Here is a 19558-nt window from a genome sequence, read left to right as displayed (position 1 = left end):
ACACATTGAATTATATGTATTATTTATGCCAAGTAAGTGATACATGGTGAAATTTTCTCTAGTTAGCTCCTGGGATCCAGATCTCATCATAACAGTATTATTCACGCTCATTATCATTTATTGGTTTGAGCAAGAAGTTGCTGCCCTGGCACACGAAAGTTTCCCAATATTCACTGTACTGTGGCACGCTGGTGTGGATGAAGGAGGAGACAAACGTGTCCGAGAATGATGACTCTTAGACTAAGAAGTTATAGTCACTGTTTTCTTACCCTGTCCAAATTCTAACTAAGTATGAATATTTTTCCTAACTCTGAAGTCACCCATCGTCATCTGTAAAATTGTAGTCATATTAACAGGGCTCAAAGGTCCTGGCACTGTTTTCATTGCACCTTTCCTATGTTTAGATGTGTTCAGACACACAAGGGTTTCGCTGTCTACAGGACTCAGAATGGTAAGATACGTGGAATCTGAAAGAATCTATCATACCTAGCCTTAGAGTATGATAGACTGTGCGCAGGGGAGTGACAGTACAGTGTTCACGGTGTACACCCACTTCAGTGTGTTCTAGGCTGTGTCCACAGGCTGTGACAGTACAGTGCTCACAGTGTACACCCACTTCAGTGTGTTCTAGGCTGTGTCCACAGGCTGTGACAGTACAGTGTTCACAGTGTACACCCACTTCAGTGTGTTCTAGGCTGTGTCCACAGGCTGTGACAGTACAGTGTTCACAGTGTACACGCACTTCAGTGTGTTCTAGGCTGTGTCCCCAGGCTGTGACAGTACCGTGTTCACATGTACACTCACTTCAGTGTGTTCTAGGCTGTGTCCACAGGCTGTGACAGTAGAGTGTTCACGGTGTACACTCACTTCAGTGTGTTCTAGGCTGTGTCCAGGACTGTGACAGTACAGTGCTCACAGTGTACACTCACTTCAGTGTGTTCTAGGCTGTGCCCATAGGCTGTGACAGTACAGTCCTCACATGTACACTCACTTCAGTGTGTTCTAGGATGTGCCCCCAGGACTGTGACAGTACAGTGTTCACAGTGTACACCCACTTCAGTGTGTTCTAGGCTGTGTCCGCAGGACTGTGACAGTACAGTGTTCACGGTGTACACTCACTTCAGTGTGTTTTAGGCTGTGTCCAGGCTGTGACACTACAGTGCTCACAGTGTACACCCACTTCAGTGTGTTCTAGGCTGTGTCCGCAGGCTGTGACAGTACAGTGCTCACATGTACACTCACTTCAATGTGTTCTAGGATGTGCCCCCAGGACTGTGACAGTACAGTGTTCACGGTGTACACCCACTTCAGTATGTTCTAGGCTGTGTCCCCAGGCTGTGACAGTACAGTGTTCATGGTGTACACTCACTTCAGTGTGTTCTAGGCTGTGTCCAGGCTGTGACAGTAGAGTGTTCACAGTGTACACGCATTTCAGTGTGTTCTAGGCTGTGTCCCCAGGACTGTGACAGTACAGTGCTCACAGACAATGTACACTCACTTCAGTGTGTTCTAGGCTGTGTCCAGGCTGTGACAGTACAGTGTTCACATGTACACTCACTTCACTGTGTTCTAGGCTGTGTCCCCAGGACTGTGACAGTACAGTGTTCACAGTGTACACTCACTTCAGTGTGTTCTAGGCTGTGTCCAGGCTGTGACAGTACAGTCCTCACAGTGTACACTCACTTCAGTGTGTTCTAGGCTGTGTCCCCAGGACTGTGACAGTACAGTGTTCACATGTACACTCACTTCAGTGTGTTCTAGGCTGTGTCCCCAGGCTGTGACAGTACAGTGTTCACAGTGTACACGCACTTCAGTGTGTTCTAGGCTGTGTCCACAGGCTGTGACAGTACAGTGCTCACGGTGTACACTCACTTCAGTGTGTTCTAGGCTGTGTCCACAGGCTGTGACAGTAGAGTGTTCACGGTGTACACTCACTTCATTGTGTTCTAGGCTGTGTCCGCAGGCTGTGACAGTACAGTGTTCACAGTGTACACTCACTTCACTGTGTTCTAGGCTGTGTCCGCAGGCTGTGACAGTACAGTGCTCACAGTGTACACTCACTTCAGTGTGTTCTAGGCTGTGTCCAGGCTGTGACACTACAGTGTTCACATGTACACTCACTTCAGTGTGTTCTAGGCTGTGTCCAGGCTGTGACAGTACAGTCCTCACAGTGTACACTCACTTCAGTGTGTTCTAGGCTGTGTCCGCAGGACTGTGACAGTACAGTGTTCATGGTGTACACTCACTTCAGTGTGTTTTAGGCTGTGTCCAGGCTGTGACAGTACAGTGTTCACAGTGTACACTCACTTCAGTGTGTTCTAGGCTGTGTCCGCAGGCTGTGACAGTACAGTGTTCACAGTGTACACTCACTTCAGTGTGTTCTAGGCTGTGTCTGCAGGGCTGTGACAGTACAGTGTTCACGGTGTACACTCACTTCAGTGTGTTCTAGGCTGTGTCCAGGCTGTGACACTACAGTGTTCACATGTACACTCACTTCAGTGTGTTCTAGGCTGTGTCCCCAGGACTGTGACAGTACAGTGTTCACGGTGTACACTCACTTCAGTGTGTTCTAGGCTGTGTCCAGGCTGTGACACTACAGTGTTCACATGTACACTCACTTCAGTGTGTTCTAGGCTGTGTCCAGGCTGTGACAGTACAGTCCTCACAGTGTACACTCACTTCAGTGTGTTCTAGGCTGTGTCCGCAGGACTGTGACAGTACAGTGTTCACAGTGTACACTCACTTCAGTGTGTTCTAGGCTGTGTCCGCAGGACTGTGACAGTACAGTGTTCACGGTGTACACTCACTTCAGTGTGTTTTAGGCTGTGTCCAGGCTGTGACAGTACAGTGTTCACATGTACACTCACTTCAGTGTGTTCTAGGCTGTGTCCAGGCTGTGACAGTACAGTGCTCACAGACAATGTACACTCACTTCAGTGTGTTCTAGGCTGTGTCCAGGCTGTGACAGTACAGTCTTCACAGTAGGGTCAGTTTCATCTCTCGTCCTTGTTAAAGTTACGCATGACGTGTACTTGCTGTGTTTTTCCCCTAGTGTTTTCAAAGAGTGATAGGTTTATGTGCCAGCCACTTTACAGACCAGTAAATTTTGGTTGGATTCTTGTGAGGTATCATTGTCTCCACTTGACTTTATTGAACACCGTGGCACAAAAAGCTGACGTAATCAGTGTGATAAAGCGATTGGCTGTCAGAGCCAGAACTAGAATCCAGGCATTCTGGTTCTGTGGTCTGCACTACTCTCCAGGATAACTTTAAGATTTTTAAAACACTGAATTTTCTTAACATGCATTATAATTGTTACGAATAAATATAATTTATTAAACTTGATATTGTGGAAGTGATATTGGTACAAAATTTTTTTTTTTTCTTTTTGGTTTTTCGAGGCAGGGTTTCTCTGTGTAGCTTTGCGCATTTCCTGAAACTCACTTGGTAGCCCAGGCTGGCCTTGAACTCACAGAGATCCGCCTGGCTCTGCCTCCCGAGTGCTGGGATTAAAGGCATGTGCCACCACCGCCCGGCTTAGGTACAAAAAATTTTTAAGTGGAAATTAATCCCAAGCAAAAGAATGGAAGGGATATACTATGTTTTTATGTTTTAGTAACATACACAGATTATTTTCTTTTAAAATAACAAGTCACAGTATACACAATGAAACCCTCATCACCCCTGAAGCAGTGTGTTTCAGAAGGGTGGTCACATAGTGTATGTAGCTATATCCTATGGTAGCCCATAGACTTCCATTCTCTGGCTGCCCTTAGAAACGTGAAATAGTTTAAGAAGATGGCCTTCTGAAATGTGATGACTGCTAAGATGAAAATGTGTCTGAAGTGAGGGTAGACACTGACCTACCGTGTTACAAGAACTGAAACGGAGGAAGCGCCCATTGCATGTCACCAGATGTCTGACCACAGTTCAGGACAGTATAATAACATGGTAGATGTATTTGGGGAACTAGAATTTCCTGGGTGTAAATCCTACCTTTGCTGTTTACTTAATATAGTGTAGAGTCTTTGATCATTGTTTTTACCATGCCATATTTTATTCATCATCCAATAAGAATAATAATATAGGTTGAACTTCCCTGTTTTGAAAATCTAAAATAAAATTAAAAAAAAAATACAAATTCTAAAACTTAAAAAAAAAATTAGGGTTTGCCTTCATGTATGCTTGTGCCCATGGTACCCATGGAGGCCCAAAGACTCAGATGCCCCGGAACTGCGGTTACAGCTGCCATATGAGGCCCCCCACCCCCCCAGTGCTGGGAGCTGAAGTACCCTTGCAAGGGCATCCAGTGCTCATGATTGTTGAATCATTGTGCCATTCTCAAATTCTAGAACTTCCTGCTACGATGCCCGTGTTGAAAATCCCCTACAGTAGAGCTTTGTTTCATACATGCAATTTTTAAAATTGTTCAGGCTGTCTCCCTAAACCACATGTGAAAAACACAAGCAGATTTTCTATTCAGACTTGACTCCCATACCCATGGTATGCCATCCAGTGTGTGTGTGTGTGTGTGTGTGCGTTCTGAAAACAGTCCACAAAGTTCCTGGACCTAAGCCTTTTGGATAAAAGGCACTCACTTTACATACGTAGCACACAACACTGTTGAGCAGTTAGAGAAGGCAGTTAGGAAGGTCCTTACTACCTCGTATAGTTAAATGGCTGATTACTCTTAGGTGATGAGTCAGGATGACGGGATGATTCATGCTTCCTTTGGTTGTCAGATCATATGGCTGACCTTGGACAGCACCTTTTACTGGTCTTCAGGTCTAATTCATTTTCTAAGTCTTCTACACCTGAGAAACTATGTGTATGAATCAAGGCCCTCAGTTCTTGGCTGCTCCTCCTCCTAGAATAATTTATCTTTGATACACTTACACAGTCCCAAGTTTTCAGGCGCATGTGATGTTAGACTGCGTATTTTACTTATTTAATACAATCATTCTGTTAAGTAATTGAATTCATCGATAGCTTTATAAGTTAAACAAGGTAAGGCTTTTAGCCATTGTTTGGATCCATCAGGAAACATGTGGCAGTAATAACCTGAAATCATATTCTGCTGCTCTGTGACGTGCTTTATAGAACTATTTATTGGTTAAATGACAAAAGCACTCATATCAAATAGTCACAGAATGACGTTCCCCTTTGATACTCCTGCATGGCAGGTTTCAGTTTTGAAGGTGAATTAATTTGTTTTCTTTTCTCCTGCAGGCCCTCCTGTCAGTCCTCCGAGAAAGCCACCGTTCAAGAACAGTTTTCAGGAAAGTTGGAGGCTTCGTGTACATCACATCCTTGCTCGTAGCTATGGAGAGGTCTTTGAGCTCTCCTCCCAAGAACGGCTGGGAGAAAGTGAACCAGAACCAAGTGTTTGAGCTCCTCCACACCGTGTTCTGCACACTGACGGCAGCCCTGCGCTACGAGCCCGCCAACTCCCATTTCTTCAAGACAGAGATTCAGTATGAAAAGCTGGCAGATGCTGTGCGATTTCTTGGCTGCTTCTCGGACCTTAGGAAAATAAGTGCCATGAATGTCTTCCCCTCAAACACACAGCCTTTCCAGAGACTGCTTGAGGAAGAGGCGGTCTCCGTGGACTCGGTGTCTCCCACTTTGCGGCACTGCAGTAAACTCTTCATCTATCTCTACAAAGTAGCCACCGATTCTTTCGACAGGTACGGGCCTGCTTCACCTCCTGATGGGCAGGGTGTGCGCCACGCAAGGTCAGCATTCAGACTTGAGTTAACTGGAAAGAAAGTGAAAACCAATAAATCTTCTGTGTGCTTGAGGTCGGTCCCTCTACTCAGGACCGTTACTATTGCCCGGATGTTGAGTTTGTAGTGCAGGAGCCCGTGTTTGTCAGTAAATGAAGGTTCAGTTAGTTTCTGTTGCACTTCATGAAACAGCTTCTACGCCATTTCCTTTCCTGGCATGTGTATTGTTCTTTCCTCTGAAAAATCACTAGGTGCATTGCATGTGGACATGTTCATACTGGTTATCAGCTGGAGAAACGGTTATTATGATTCCTATTTCCAGGCTGATAGCAGATAGCCTGTCATGCTTCATATTTCATAGTCTAGGGAAATAGCATGGCTCCCTAAAGAGACACACGGTGTCTGGAACCATTCCTGTCAGGAGCCCGTCAGAATCATTGCCTCACTCCTTCAGTAAACAAATGCTTGGTGGAGACCTGCTACATGCCAGGTCACTGTCCGTCCAGGCACTGTGACTTGAGCTCGGCCACTTGAGCTCGGCCACCTGCTCGCTGATAACGTACACACATAAATGTTTGCAGCGTTCAGTGATGCATAATGCTCTGGGAAAACCCAGGGTCCCGCACAGAAACACAGGAGAACAACTTTACCCAGCATCATTCATTTTCATCGCTTTGACTGTGTTTTCAGTTAACTTCCCACTTTAAAAATAATGTAGTCACGCTCTGACATCTCTAGTTTAAGCATTATCATTTTAATAGTGTCTCGTTTTCTTTCATATAATAAAAGTGAACTTTCCATTTCAGCCATAAATAGACCAAGTAACCAGGGATTCTCATACGATTTATATTTTTTGTTCTTGGAGTATCTACCTTTAAACATATACTGAGATGTTTCCTGCTTCTTAACAATATTTCTTAGTTATTACTAGGTTTAGAACTCCAGGTACTATAGATTGTTTCTCATCTTGCGGTTAATTATTAACTGAGGACGCAGGACGTGGTGTATCCCTGGAGGCAGGAGCTGTGTTTAAAAGTGTATAGACTCTGTGCTCTCTTCTCCTCCTTGCTGCTGAGCCCAGTTCTTACCCCGGAGTTAGTGGCCTCTGTTTAACAAGATCCGCCTTAACACGGGGAGGCGCAGCCTCTGCCTCCAGCAGCTTTCCTGTTCTCGTCGGTCTGTGTCGTGCTCCTCCTGGTCCTCGCTCCTGCAGAATATGAAGCTGCCTCTCCTGACTCTGACCCTGCATCTGTTGTGAAACTAACTGGCTGCCGGCGCCGGCGGCGCTCTCCTCACCTCTAACCCATCTGTTTTGTCGTCTGTAGTCGCACAGAGCAGATCCCTCCTTGCCTGACAAGCGAGTCTTCTCTCCCCTCTCCTTGGGGAACGCCAGCTTTGTCCAGGAAAAGGTACGGGCCTTACCCGAGAAGTCCATCTGGAATGCTGGGGGTTTCCTGTGCTTACTTATGCGTTGATGTTTGTGCTTTGTAACGTAAGGTTCTTGTTTCGTTTAGGCTTGCTTTGGGGGGCGTAAAAAAGTACTTTTCAGGTTTTCAGATTATTAGATTCCCTTGAGTATGTTGATGAAAATAAAATGTGTTTTGTCTAGAAAAGTACGGGGGACATGTAGTACAGTTTTCACTGTTACTGTGATCTGTAGAGCAGGCATACCGTCTATTGAGAATATCGTCCTTGGGCTGGGGAGACGGATGGCTCAGTGGGTGACGGGCTTGCAGCATGAGCCTGATGGCTGGAGTTCGGATCCCAGAACTCCTGGGAAAGCAGGTGTCTGTAATCCCAGTGTTAGAAGGGGAGATGCGAGGCCGTAACAAGAGACTCTCCAGAAAGTTCATGGGTCAGCTAGCTTGGCAGGCACAGTGTAAACAAGAGAGACTGTCTCAAACAAGGGGGGTGCAAGGACTGGTACCTGAGGCTGGACTTGACCCCCCCACACACACATGCATCATGCAGATGTGTGCTGTGTTCCTTCAACAAGGGGGTGTGTGTGTGTGTGTGTGTGCAAGGACTGGTACCTGAGGCTTGACCTCCCCCCCCACACACACACACATGCATCATGCAGATGCGTGCTGTGTTCCTTCAACAAGGAAGGGGTGTGTGCAAGGACTGGTACCTGAGGCTTGACTCCCCTCCCCCCCACACACACATGCATCATGCAGATGCGTGCTGTGTTCCTTCAACAAGGGTGTGTGTGTGTGTGTGTGTGTGTGTGTGTGTGTGCAAGGACTGGTACCTGAGGCTTGACCCCCCCCACACACACACATGCATCATGCAGATGCGTGCTGTGTTCCTTCAACAAGGAGGGGGTGTGTGCAAGGACTGGTACCTGAGGCTGGGCTTGACCCCCCCCCCACACACACACACATTCATCATGCAGATGCGTGCTGTGTTCCTTCATACCGCCTCTTCCACCCTCCTCACACAGCATGCATGCCACCAGGAAGCTGTGCATAGAGATGCTTACCCTAACCATGGACCATCTCGCCATGCTGCAGGGGCACTTGTGCTGACTCCTGCTCTCCTGCAGTGTTCTCTCTTAAAGACAGAAGATCACTGTGGGCTAATGCTCCTTTAAGTAGGCTGCTCCCCTTTCTCATGAGGGATTGCTGCAGACATTCGGGTTTTACTGGTATTACAAAGTGAACCTCATAGCCCTCGAAGGAAATGTGTATTTTCTCAGTCAGGTTCAACTGGTTGAAATATGAAGCTGTAACAGAGACAAAGCTAAATTTTGAAAAGGGGGAGGAAAAAAAAACCTAAGTTTTTACTTTCATATTTCCCGTGAAAATGTATAAGCTGGTCCATTTTATTGCACATTTAAATGTTATGAATTAAAGAAAAAAGAGCAAAAGAGCAGGTGATGAGCCGAGAAGAGTTGAGATCCGTGTGAGAGTCTGTGAGCAGCTACCTGAATCTGATCAGCCTGTGCGGTTGGCGGCACGCATGCTTACTTCCTCCTCTGCTGACCTCACAGGCTGCTGCCGCTCCTCGGCTCCTGGAGGAACATCTCCAACTGGGGTGTATGACAATGAATCTGAGAGTCTGTCTTATTAATGACAGTTGTTCAGATTACAAAACAAATATAATTGTGGATGAGGGATCAAAAATAGCACACATTCTGTATTTTTTTTTCTCCGTGCCAGTAAGTTCAGTCAACAGATTGGAATTTTGGTTTTTATTGAATGCACATGAGCTTTTTTCTTCTTATTCCATGAGCAATATAGTCCAAGAACTAGTATTGAATATGATAAATAATCTAGGTAAGAGAACGTGCCTAGATTACAAGCACATGTTACCCATTTATATGTAAACTTTGAACATGCATGGAGTCGGCTCACCAGAGGGTCTACTTCTAATCCCCTGGGATAAGCAGGGCCAATTAAATCCCTATTGAAATATCCATTAGGGAGGTGAGCATACCATTTTAGTTTTTGTCTTAAATTTATACTGGGGCTTGTGTCCCATTACAATTAATCATGAATAGTTTTAAATAAATGTTGCTTGTTCAATATATTTGTACCCTCAAATGTCTTTTTCTTGTTTGTGTGGTACTATGAGTAAATAGGGCTTTATGCATGCCAAATTATTTTCTCTTCAAGAATTGATCTTAATTCAAGAAGACATGCATTAGATAAAATTGAGTTAATTCAGTACAGCTTTCTGTTGCAAAGTTAAAAATATTTAAGTTTGAACATTAATGTGTTCATGATCTCAAAAACTAGTAAATATTAGAGAAAGAATTATATTTATGAGGTAGAATGAAATTTTTAGTTTTAGTTTTCATATGAAATTACTATAACTCCTGATTTTAAAATGACTATATTATAAATGATAAAGACCTATAATTTGCTATGTTCTAAAATATTTAGTCCTAATATGTATTCGCTGAAACTCACAGAGTAGAAATTGACAGTCTAAAGAATATATTTCTTTTAAAAAAATCTGGAAGTGTGTGTTATTTAAATGACAGTTGACAAAGAGAAATGCTTCTGTCTAGAGTTCCATGTGGCTTTACATCAGAGTACGTTTTCATTGTTTGCAGTGCAGCTCTCTAGACATACGGGGACCTAAGGGAGAGCTGTCACTCAGGCAGCAGAGTGTGTGTGAAGAGCCCTAGTCATGTGCATTCTCCATCAGTCTTACAAACCGCTGCCACCTGACGCTCTTCATGCCAAAGTCAATGTAGCCCCGCCCCCACCGCTGCCCCGCCCCCACCACTGGGGATGAATCATGGCCACTTACACATGCCAGGAAAGCTTTCTCCCACTGAGCTGCATCCCAGCCCCCATGCCAACAGTTTCAGGGTGCTATTTAGGTCAGGTTGTCCCCTCTTGAGTTATAATCACAAGCAAATACTACAATATATTTATTCACACATCCAAATATAGTACATCTTGAAATTAGAATAGTCATTTGTTCACATTATTTCTAGAACTCCTCAACAAATTACATCAGCCCATGGGCATCTCTTCCTTTTGGCCTCACATGTTGAGTTTGTTGGCAAAGGACAGACCAGCCTTGTACTGTGTTTTCCTGATCAGCAGAACATCCCAACACTAAAGAAGTTTGAACTTCTGATCCTTGTCCTGCATGAAAAACCTGGGGGTTGTCTCTACCTTTAAAATACGAAGAACTAGTCAGCCTCGTGTTTGAGGAACTAACACATGTGACTTTCTCATTACAATAAGAGAAATAGTAGGACAAAGTTATAGTTGAGCAGTGTTGAGAGTTAGAGGAAGCAAAACACAAAATAGTCAAAACTATTCAAAACAGATCTGTGGGGAAGGTTGCAGCCATTAGTTACTGTACAGATACGTGTACCTTCAAATACCTGGTAAAAGCCAGATAGACTTTGAATATTTGACTACCAAAACAGGCTCACAAAACTTAATTGAATGGGAATTTAAGTTGGAGTATTAAGTAGCAATTTCTAGTAGTTAAAAGTTATTACAACATTCATATTAGTTGATGTTTGAAATATCATTTTATCCCCTTTGCAAACAGGTCTTGCTTGTGAATTAACTATTTAATAAACTTACCATAATCCATAATTAAAGATTGGTCATACCTATTATTTGGTAAGAATTGTTACTATATTTACAGCCCTATAAAACACACATAACTTTACTGAATTAAAAAAAACACATTTTAGGTTTTTAACAATGTTTGCAGTGTTTTCTGCTTATGACAAATATTGTCATATATGGTCTGTGAAGTTTGCTGCTGTAATACTTATCCATTAGTGAAGAGTTTAATTTCTAAAGACAAAAGGTATCTTTGTGAGTATGGCCATGATTTAAGTTCAAATTTGAATCAAACTATTAATTCAGAAAAACATTTCAAAGGAAAGCCTATATGTAAGATATACAACTGAAATCTTTGTTTTCATCAAACTCGATTTTTCTTTATAATGAAAATACTTTTTATGATTTTTTAAAATTTCAGTGGATAGGGGGATCTCTGTTACACTGTAGAGAAAGTGTAATCTTTTTTTTTTCTAGATAGATAAAAGTATTTTTTTTCTGGTTTTTCGAGACAGGGTTTCTCTGTGTAGCTTTGCGCCTTTCCTGGGACTCACTTGGTAGTCCAGGCTGGCCTCGAACTCACAGAGATCCGCCTGCCTCTGCCTCCCAAGTGCTGGGATTAAAGGCGTGCGCCACCACCGCCCGGCTAGATAAAAGTATTTTTTTTTTTAAAGATTTATTTATTATGTATACAGCATGTATGACTGCAGGCCAGAAGAGGGCACCAGATCTCGCTACAGATAGTTGTGAGCCACCATGTGGTTGCTGGGAATTGAACTCAGGACCTCTGGAGGAGCAGTCAGTGCTCTTAACCTCTGAGCCATCTCTCCAGCCCCCGATAAAAATATTTTTAGGAATAAAGAGAACAAATACGAGACAGTTACCTGTTAGTAAGATACACTTAGAAATCTTAGCTCTTCCTCTTTTAGAAGTATTTTTACTTTATGTGTGTGAGTGTTTTGTTTACATGTGTGTGGGTACACTGTCTGCTGTGCCTGGTGCCCGCAGAGGCCAGAAGAGGGTGACAGACCCCCGGAACTGGAGTTACAGACAGTTGAGAGCTGCCCTGTGGCTGCTGGGACTGAACTGGAGGCCTCTGCAAAAGCAGCAAGCACGCTTAACCTCTCGGCCGTCTCTCCAGCCCAGAAATCTTTCTTGATAAGTTAGAAGTTACATTTTTCTGAATGTATCCAGCCTAATCCGGGGAGTAGAACCATGAATGGGTCCAGGATTGCTGACTTAAACAAAGGGAACACGTGCGCAGCTGATGCTTTCCTAGAATTTCTGTAAAAAGAGAATAGTACGTTTTTTTGAAAACGTGGCAGTGCCAGTTCTTTTTTACGAAGTCACCGAAGTGAGGCATCTGTTTCCCAAGCTGCTCCTGAGCTGGAGAGCTGGGACAGCATGCCTCTGAGTGACAGAGCTCTCTGCCTTAGATTAGGCTGAGACACACCCATTGGAACTAGAGCGCCCACAGGCCATGGCTGGTCCCAGGTGCTGGACAGCAGAAACGTGCACTTCCATGAATTGTAGATGAGTAGAGTAAGAGGTGGAAGGCGGAGTCAGGGAATGGCTTGACTGTCCATCTGAACGAAGCGTGTTGTATAAAAGACACCTGCTCGGTTCATAAAGACTGAGTGTTTTCAGTAACAGTGGAGAGACACACAACTGTGAAGGTAGCTCCAGGTAAGCCCAAGACTTCTCAGCTGAGCCAGCACTCACTCGGCTGCCTCGGCTAGAGCAGGCCACTTACATTGTGGGCTCACGGGTCTGTTGCCCTTGAGTCAAGGGAAGATTCGCACCACACAGGTAGTTTCAAAAGACTCTCATTGGGTGACGCAGTTTAGTTAGAGATCATCCAAACGGTTGTCTTCTTAGACTTGTGACCCTTTCACCTGCCGTGATTTAGAACTATCTTCTGGTGCGGGTGCCACTGTTGAATGGAGTAACCAAAGAGTAGATGGTGCAGACAGTATCAGCCAAGAATCGATAATTTGCCTCCATAACTCAGTGAGGTGGTGATACGTTGCCCACTCATCGGGTCTTTTCTGACTCCCTGAATGGCAAGGCTTTCTGCTTATCAATGATTGAAAATGATAGGACAAGAGGAACATGAACCAGGCGTGTGACTTTAAGCGGATTCTCAACCAGCCTTACTTTTTTTGTAGGCATGCATTTCATTGCGTTTCGACTCCTCCTGTGTATCCTGCGAAAGGTGTCACCGACCTGAAACTTGATGTGACAAGTTCACCGCTACAGAGTTCCGACGCCGTCATCATCCACCCTGGAGCCATGTTGGCCATGCTGGACCTCCTGGCCTCTGTGGGCTCAGTGACACAGCCAGAAGTAAGCTGGGTTATGGTAGTTCTTTCCATGTTTAGTGAATTGAAGGAAAGTGTGTTTTTACGTGAGAAATAAGGACCAGGAAGAGCATGGAATACAGCTGACCCATCACATCCTCAACAGGAAACCCCTGTTTGAGCCATGCTTTCCAGATATTGGCTATGTTTTTGAATAGTTCATTTGGTACCGGTAGAACCCAGATGGTTGCTTCTGGTATAAGAGCCTCTCTGTTTCCCCTTGTAAATCTTGATCAGTGGTGCCAATGGCTAAGGGGTAACACAGAAGGAAAAACTGCCTGCCTACAGGTACCACAGGAGCCTGTTTATCTCTTCTGTCTTGTAGCACTCAAAAGTTTGGGTGGTTTGCAGTTGGGGTGATTATTTTTGCTAAAATGTTATATGGATACTAAGCCCCAAAGTGTCACAAATGTGAATGACAAACTTTCTTTAAGCTACTTACCTACTACCATGAAAAAGACTTCATGCCCCAGACACTCGAAAGGCAAAGGCCAGCCAGTTTCTGAGTGCTCAGCCAGCGTGTTCTAATTAAGTTCCTGGCTACACAGTGATACCCTGCCTTAAAGAAAAGACAAGGAGACTTTACACCTGTTTCTATGGAAACAGAGCTACTATTATTGCATAATTGTGTTCAAAAAATGTCAAGGAGAACAGAGTTCAGTCAAGTATGCATGGAGCGAAATCAAAATGAGATTTCTGCTTGACCTTAGTCTTCCATTGCTGTATTTATTGCTTTGAGCTAGTTTCCTAATTTATGTGAGTATGTTTTCAAGTAAATAAAATGAGAGATTACAAGTGGAGCTTCATGTAGAAGGAACTGCCCCCTCCATGTCACTAAGGATACCCTGATGGCATGCATCTTTTTGTACACTTCAGCATGCTTTGGACCTTCAACTGGCTGTGGCCAATATTTTACAATCACTGGTGCACACAGAGAGAAACCAGCAGGTCATGTGTGAAGCTGGTCTTCATGCACGGCTGCTACAGAGGTGCAGCGCTGCGCTGGCTGACGAGGACCACTCGCTGCACCCACCCCTCCAGCGCATGTTTGAACGCTTAGCCTCCCAGGCCTTGGAGCCCATGGTGCTGAGGTGAGTGAACCCTTTTTCGTATTTACCCGTTTGTAAAGGCAGTTCTTGGAGTCTTGGCATTTGAGGTGAGGGTCCTGTGCCCTATTCTGACCCTGTGGTGCAGGCCTGCAATCTCAGACACTCAGGAAGCTGGAACAAGATGGGGAGGTGGGTCCCAAACAAAAGCCCTGACTGTTGGTGATAGCCTGGGGACCTGAGTGCCATGTTGTCTCACAGGGAAACATGAATGAAGTCTGAGGATGTACTCAGTGGTAGAGTGCTCACTTAGCATGCAGAAGTCTTAGGTCCAATGCCCAGTACCACAAAAAATAAAATGTTTCCTTTCATGGACGTAATTAAACAAAATATGGACAAACTACAAAATGAACTAACTCTTTAGAAGTGGTAGGACTCCATTTCTGGCACTTATGAGTCTGGGGCAGGAGGATTGTGAGTTATGGCCAGACTGGCTACCATGGTGACACCTTGTCTCCAACATTAAAGAAATAAATGGGCTGTGTGTGCTTTATGTCATGCACATGCTCTTATCCTCCCCATCCCTAATCTGTGGACACCACTACTCTGTACTCTAGCACCATAATTGTGTCAGCTTGCACACACACACTATAGAATATGTGACATTTATAGATTGATCATTTTTATTTATAGTGTTCATGAGACACATGCAAGTTTTTAATGTATATCATTAATTAGTTACTTTCTATTTATTGTTAAATAATATCCTGTGGTGTGAACATACTACAGTTTGTGACTCACTCAAAATTGTATGCGTGTATTTGTTTGTGAGTGTATGTATATGCGCATGCACACATGTGGGGGGGGCAGGAGAGGGGTAATGCTGACAACAGCCGAGGGCCTCATGCATGCTGGACAAGCACTCTGCTTCTGAGCTGTATCGCTAGCTCAAGAAGAATGTATGTTTCAATTCAAGAGGGGTCAGTTTTTAAACTTGTCTGGGGCTAGTGAGATGGCTCAGCAGTTGAGAGCATTGGTTGCTGTTACAAGAGACTCCAGTGTGATTCCCAGAACCCGCATGGGGACTTAGAACCCCTCTGTAACTCCAGGTCCAGGGGATCCAAAACCCTCTTCTGGCCTCTCTGGCACCGAGTGCACATGTGGTGCACAACAATACACAGAGGCAAAATTCCCATACTCATAAAATTAATATAGGTAAATCTTTTTTAAAAACATGTTTTTCCTGTTTTCTTTGAACTATAGCCAAATAGATCTGGTAATACATTACCTTGTTCCTTTATTTTTACAAATGTAACTATAGTTTATCGTTCTGAGACTGTATACTGCTCTGTGATTATTTCTGTCTTGTGTCAAAGTACTGTTATCATGAAACTTGAAAAGCTTTTCAAAATCATGGCTGAGATGTTATATGTAATTTTTGAAGCACATTGCAAAATTACTGTTAAGAAAACCACTTGACGTAAACATGTCAAACAGCATTGTGTCGGGTACATGACCCCTCCATGACAAGGTTCTGAAGGACTGCTACTGTGTGTGATGCCTGGACGCGATGCTGGATGTGTGCACACAGCCAGGGGGACATGCTCCACAGATCATCTCCTAGCCCTTTGCAGTATTCTACACTCCTTCTGGTACTAAAATAAGAACAAGAAGTTAGCCTGATTTGTAACTGTTACAGGGATGAGATCTTATACCTATTATTACATGCTATTATTTGAACCCTTACTCTATGTGAGATATAAGGAAAACATTGGTAACCAGATAATGGAAAGAGCTTTATCTGAAAAAAATGTACAGCCTAGGAGAGGAATATAGTCACATAAGCAGGAAATTAAAATACTGTGTAGAAAATTCTGTAATAGCAGTGTTATAGAATATACTTAAAGGCAACTTACCCAAAAATTTTAGGGAGGGTGGCACAGAGCCAGCTGGCTTTTTAAAGGATGGCAATTTAGAAATAGAATACGGAAGGCAACCAGATGAAATCCAGGGGCAATGCCCTTCGCAGTGAGAGAGACAGACGTGATGGTCCAGTGCAGTGCAGCACTCCTGTGATATGATGACCGAGCTAGATTTGTGGGTGGAGAGAAAGAGGGTGCCACGAAGCCCAAGCGGAAGGCAGACATCATGTCACCTGTGGTGTTCCATGCCAGCCTTTGGGGAGTTGGGGCTTTCACCTGCTCAGAAGGAACAGCCATTGAAGTGTTAGCAAGGCAGAGACAGTCTGTAGGCTTGAATTTTGAAGGACAGTAATGAGTAGGTTGTGTTAGGACGAGGTGGGAGTCACAGGACATAATGAAGACTGCTTCTAGAATACAAAAACAGGGTGGTTGGTCTGGGTAATAGTAGAGGACTGGGAAGGAAGGAGCAGATTAGGGACAGTTTGGGAAAGTAGGATTAGCATGATTTCGGGATTTTATGAATGTAGAAAGCAAAGTAAATGAGAAGAATCCAAACACACTTCAATGATGTTTGGGTAGAAGGTGATGTAGGGAAGTGGGACACACTCCGGAACCTTTTTTAGGTTGCGAAAAATGTACGTTAGGAAATGCATGGTAGATGTACAGGCATATAGTGGTTACAATATGAAGTCAGCATCACCTGCTGCATCATAGCAACTCTCTCTTGTGTTGTAACCGCTCTATTATAACTCCGTATGCCCCACCTCCACCCCTTGACGTGATGTGGTGTTCTGTAACACTCTCAGCCAAGGAGTGACTTTGCCTTTCTCTTCTTCAGGGAGTTCTTACGCTTGGCAAGCCCTTTGAATTGTGGTGCCTGGGACAAAAAGCTGCTGAAACAATACAGGGTTCACAAGCCAAGTTCACTGAGCTACGAGCCGGAGATGAGAAGTAAGCTGAGTTTTGGAACTCCTTGTCTTGGTTTATTTTGTTAAGGAAATCCATCATGGGTATTTGTGATAATTTTCAGAAACAGAAGAGTTTGTTGCTGTTTGAGCAGCGACACAAGAGAGCAGTTGAGGTTGTCTTGATGTGAGGGGTAAGGAGCGATGGGTAGTGCGAGGATACAGGCAGAGTGGCCCCTGGTGCGGAAGAGGGAGGACCCCCATCTCAGAGGAGGTACGCTCGCTTTCCCAAGTAGCCCATGCTGTCCAGACTGGAGATTGGATCGTTTAAATGGAGCAGTATGTTTGCAGGACAGCTGAAGCATGGGAAATTAGAACTCAACAAATACAACACCTGGACTGTGAGGGAAAGAGGGGATCAGACGGCTTCTGGAGGAAGGTGGTCCTGTGGGTCATTTACGGGAACCAGTCAGCTCACCCGCTAAATAGCTTGAATGAGCGCAGGCAAGCTAGAATGGAATCAACAGAGGAGCGAGGAAGTCCTGAGGAGATGTGGTCTCCTAGACAACTGTAGTAGATTTGCTGATAGCCTCCAGGGAGATGCCATGCTGAGCGGAGGAGCAGAATGTAGGCACTGCCCACTAGCCTGTCGGTGTCATGGGACGCCAACAGACACCATCCACCCAAAACTGGTGAGAAATAGCTCAGTGGAGCCCAGCTGCACCGGATTCCATCCTGTGGTTTTTGGATTTCCTTCCATGGTTAATTCTGTGGTTTTGTGCATTTTTTCCTTTACGATTCCTTCTGGATCATTGCTGGCCATGGTGGTCCAGCAGGTAAGGAGGACTTAGAATGACCATTAAGTAGACAATGCCAGTGCAGAGACGGTCCTTAGGAAGCTGGAGTGACTCCTTTTCCTTGGCTTTTGATGGCCGGGGATTAACCCTGTGCTGGCAGCTGCTCTGTCCCTGTCTCCCTATGCACTGCAGCTGCTTTGAGCATATACATCAGGATCATTCCCTTCAGTTCTGAGGTGAGACTTCTGAAGTTAGATTATCAACCTGCCACCATTGTTCCCTGCCACCAGTCACCGCCACTGTTACTGCTGTGTTATGGAAACTTAAGACCTTTTGAGTTCCAGCCTGGTTTCATGGGAAGGCAGGATATATTACAGTTTTTCATGCCCATTAATATACATCCCCTTTATGTATTTTTGTTTCTTTTTGTGTTTTACACAGTTCTTTAAAATTGAGTTGTAATTTCCTTTCTTACAATAGAGATAAAAGTAGTCCCTAAAGAAGTATTAAAACATGATCATGGTTGACCTTGCACCGGACACACTGAAGATACCACATAGTTCATCTTCAGAGGGAACGCTTTCTTTGTTGCATTTGAGATGTTCCCTGGAAGAACAGGACTGTTTATCAGCACTTGTGTACACATAGGGATCCTTAAACTCAGTGTTTTTATGATCAAATCCCGATAGATCTGAGGATACAAAAGATGGGGAAGACAGAATAGAGTGTTGCTCTTCATCTCTGAGATCCTCGGTTTTTTTCTGTGACGGTGCTCTTGAGCAAAACTGTTTTCCTTTCAAAGAGAGATGATGAGAAGCGATGTTGTGAATAGAGTGGCGCACACCCCTCACCTGAGATGTAGTTCGTTGTGGGGGGTGGGGGTGGGGGTGGGCTTGAGCGCTGACCGCGGGCACTCAGATCCTTTTTAATTCTCACTGTCTGGTGTGTCTGCAGTGTGCGTGCTGCCTTGATGGTAAGGGAAAGAAGGAGAGCAAGCTCTTTTAGTCTGAAAGGGAATATACAACATTGCAACTATAATTGGTCCTTGGTATCAACCAAGAAAATTCTAGGGTGTGACATTAACTCATCTGGTAAAGTTGCTTTGAAATTCAGCATGTTTTCCCGCTGCCTTGCAGGCAGTATGGTCACCTCCCTGGAAGGTCTGGGCTCTGACAACGTTTTCAGTTTACATGAAGATAACCATTACAGGATAAGCAAAAGTCTAGTAAAGTCTGCAGAAGGAAGCACTGTGCCCTTGACCAGGGTAAAGTGTCTCGTCTCCATGACAACCCCTCATGACATCAGACTGCACGGCTCATCTGTTACGCCAGCGTTTGTTGAATTTGACACATCCCTTGAAGGCTATGGGTAAGGAAACTGCAAAGCAGCCGGACCTGGCTCTTAGGGCCTTGCTCTGGCATCGTGAGCCTCGTTGAGATCTTTGCAAACAGACTGGATTTAAACTGCTGGGTTAAACTATGCTGTGATACATTCTGGACTGCGTGTTTTCAAGTGATTCCAGTTCTTGGAGCATACTGTTTCTAGGTTCACCTTTCTGAATTATTTATCATATTAACTATATTGGTATAATAATGGAGTTCATAATTGAGGGCCATGGTTGAATAAGGTTTTCTAAGTGTGATTGTGGATGAAATTGCCTTATTGGGTCACATTCAGCTCATTCATGTATTTTCTCTGAGTGGCAGAATTGTCTCATCTTAGATGGAAGCTGCTGGAATAGAGGAAGTGTCTTATCGGGC

General features: G+C 44.4%; 1 protein-coding gene across 1 annotated transcript in view; it reads left to right on the top strand.

The window, feature by feature from the left end:
* Positions 1–19558, top strand: part of Wdfy3 (WD repeat and FYVE domain containing 3) — a 253962-nt gene that overhangs the window by 135291 nt on the left and 99113 nt on the right. The window contains 6 exon segments of the mRNA XM_028867282.2: positions 5230–5687; positions 7052–7135; positions 12937–13114; positions 14005–14219; positions 16935–17047; positions 18935–19166. Coding sequence (XP_028723115.1) covers positions 5230–5687; positions 7052–7135; positions 12937–13114; positions 14005–14219; positions 16935–17047; positions 18935–19166 — 1280 coding nt within the window.

This window comes from Peromyscus leucopus, chromosome 10 (assembly GCF_004664715.2).
Source record: "Peromyscus leucopus breed LL Stock chromosome 10, UCI_PerLeu_2.1, whole genome shotgun sequence".
In the NCBI taxonomy this organism is placed as follows: domain Eukaryota; kingdom Metazoa; phylum Chordata; class Mammalia; order Rodentia; family Cricetidae; genus Peromyscus; species Peromyscus leucopus.
This window is presented reverse-complemented; position numbering and strand designations above follow the sequence as displayed.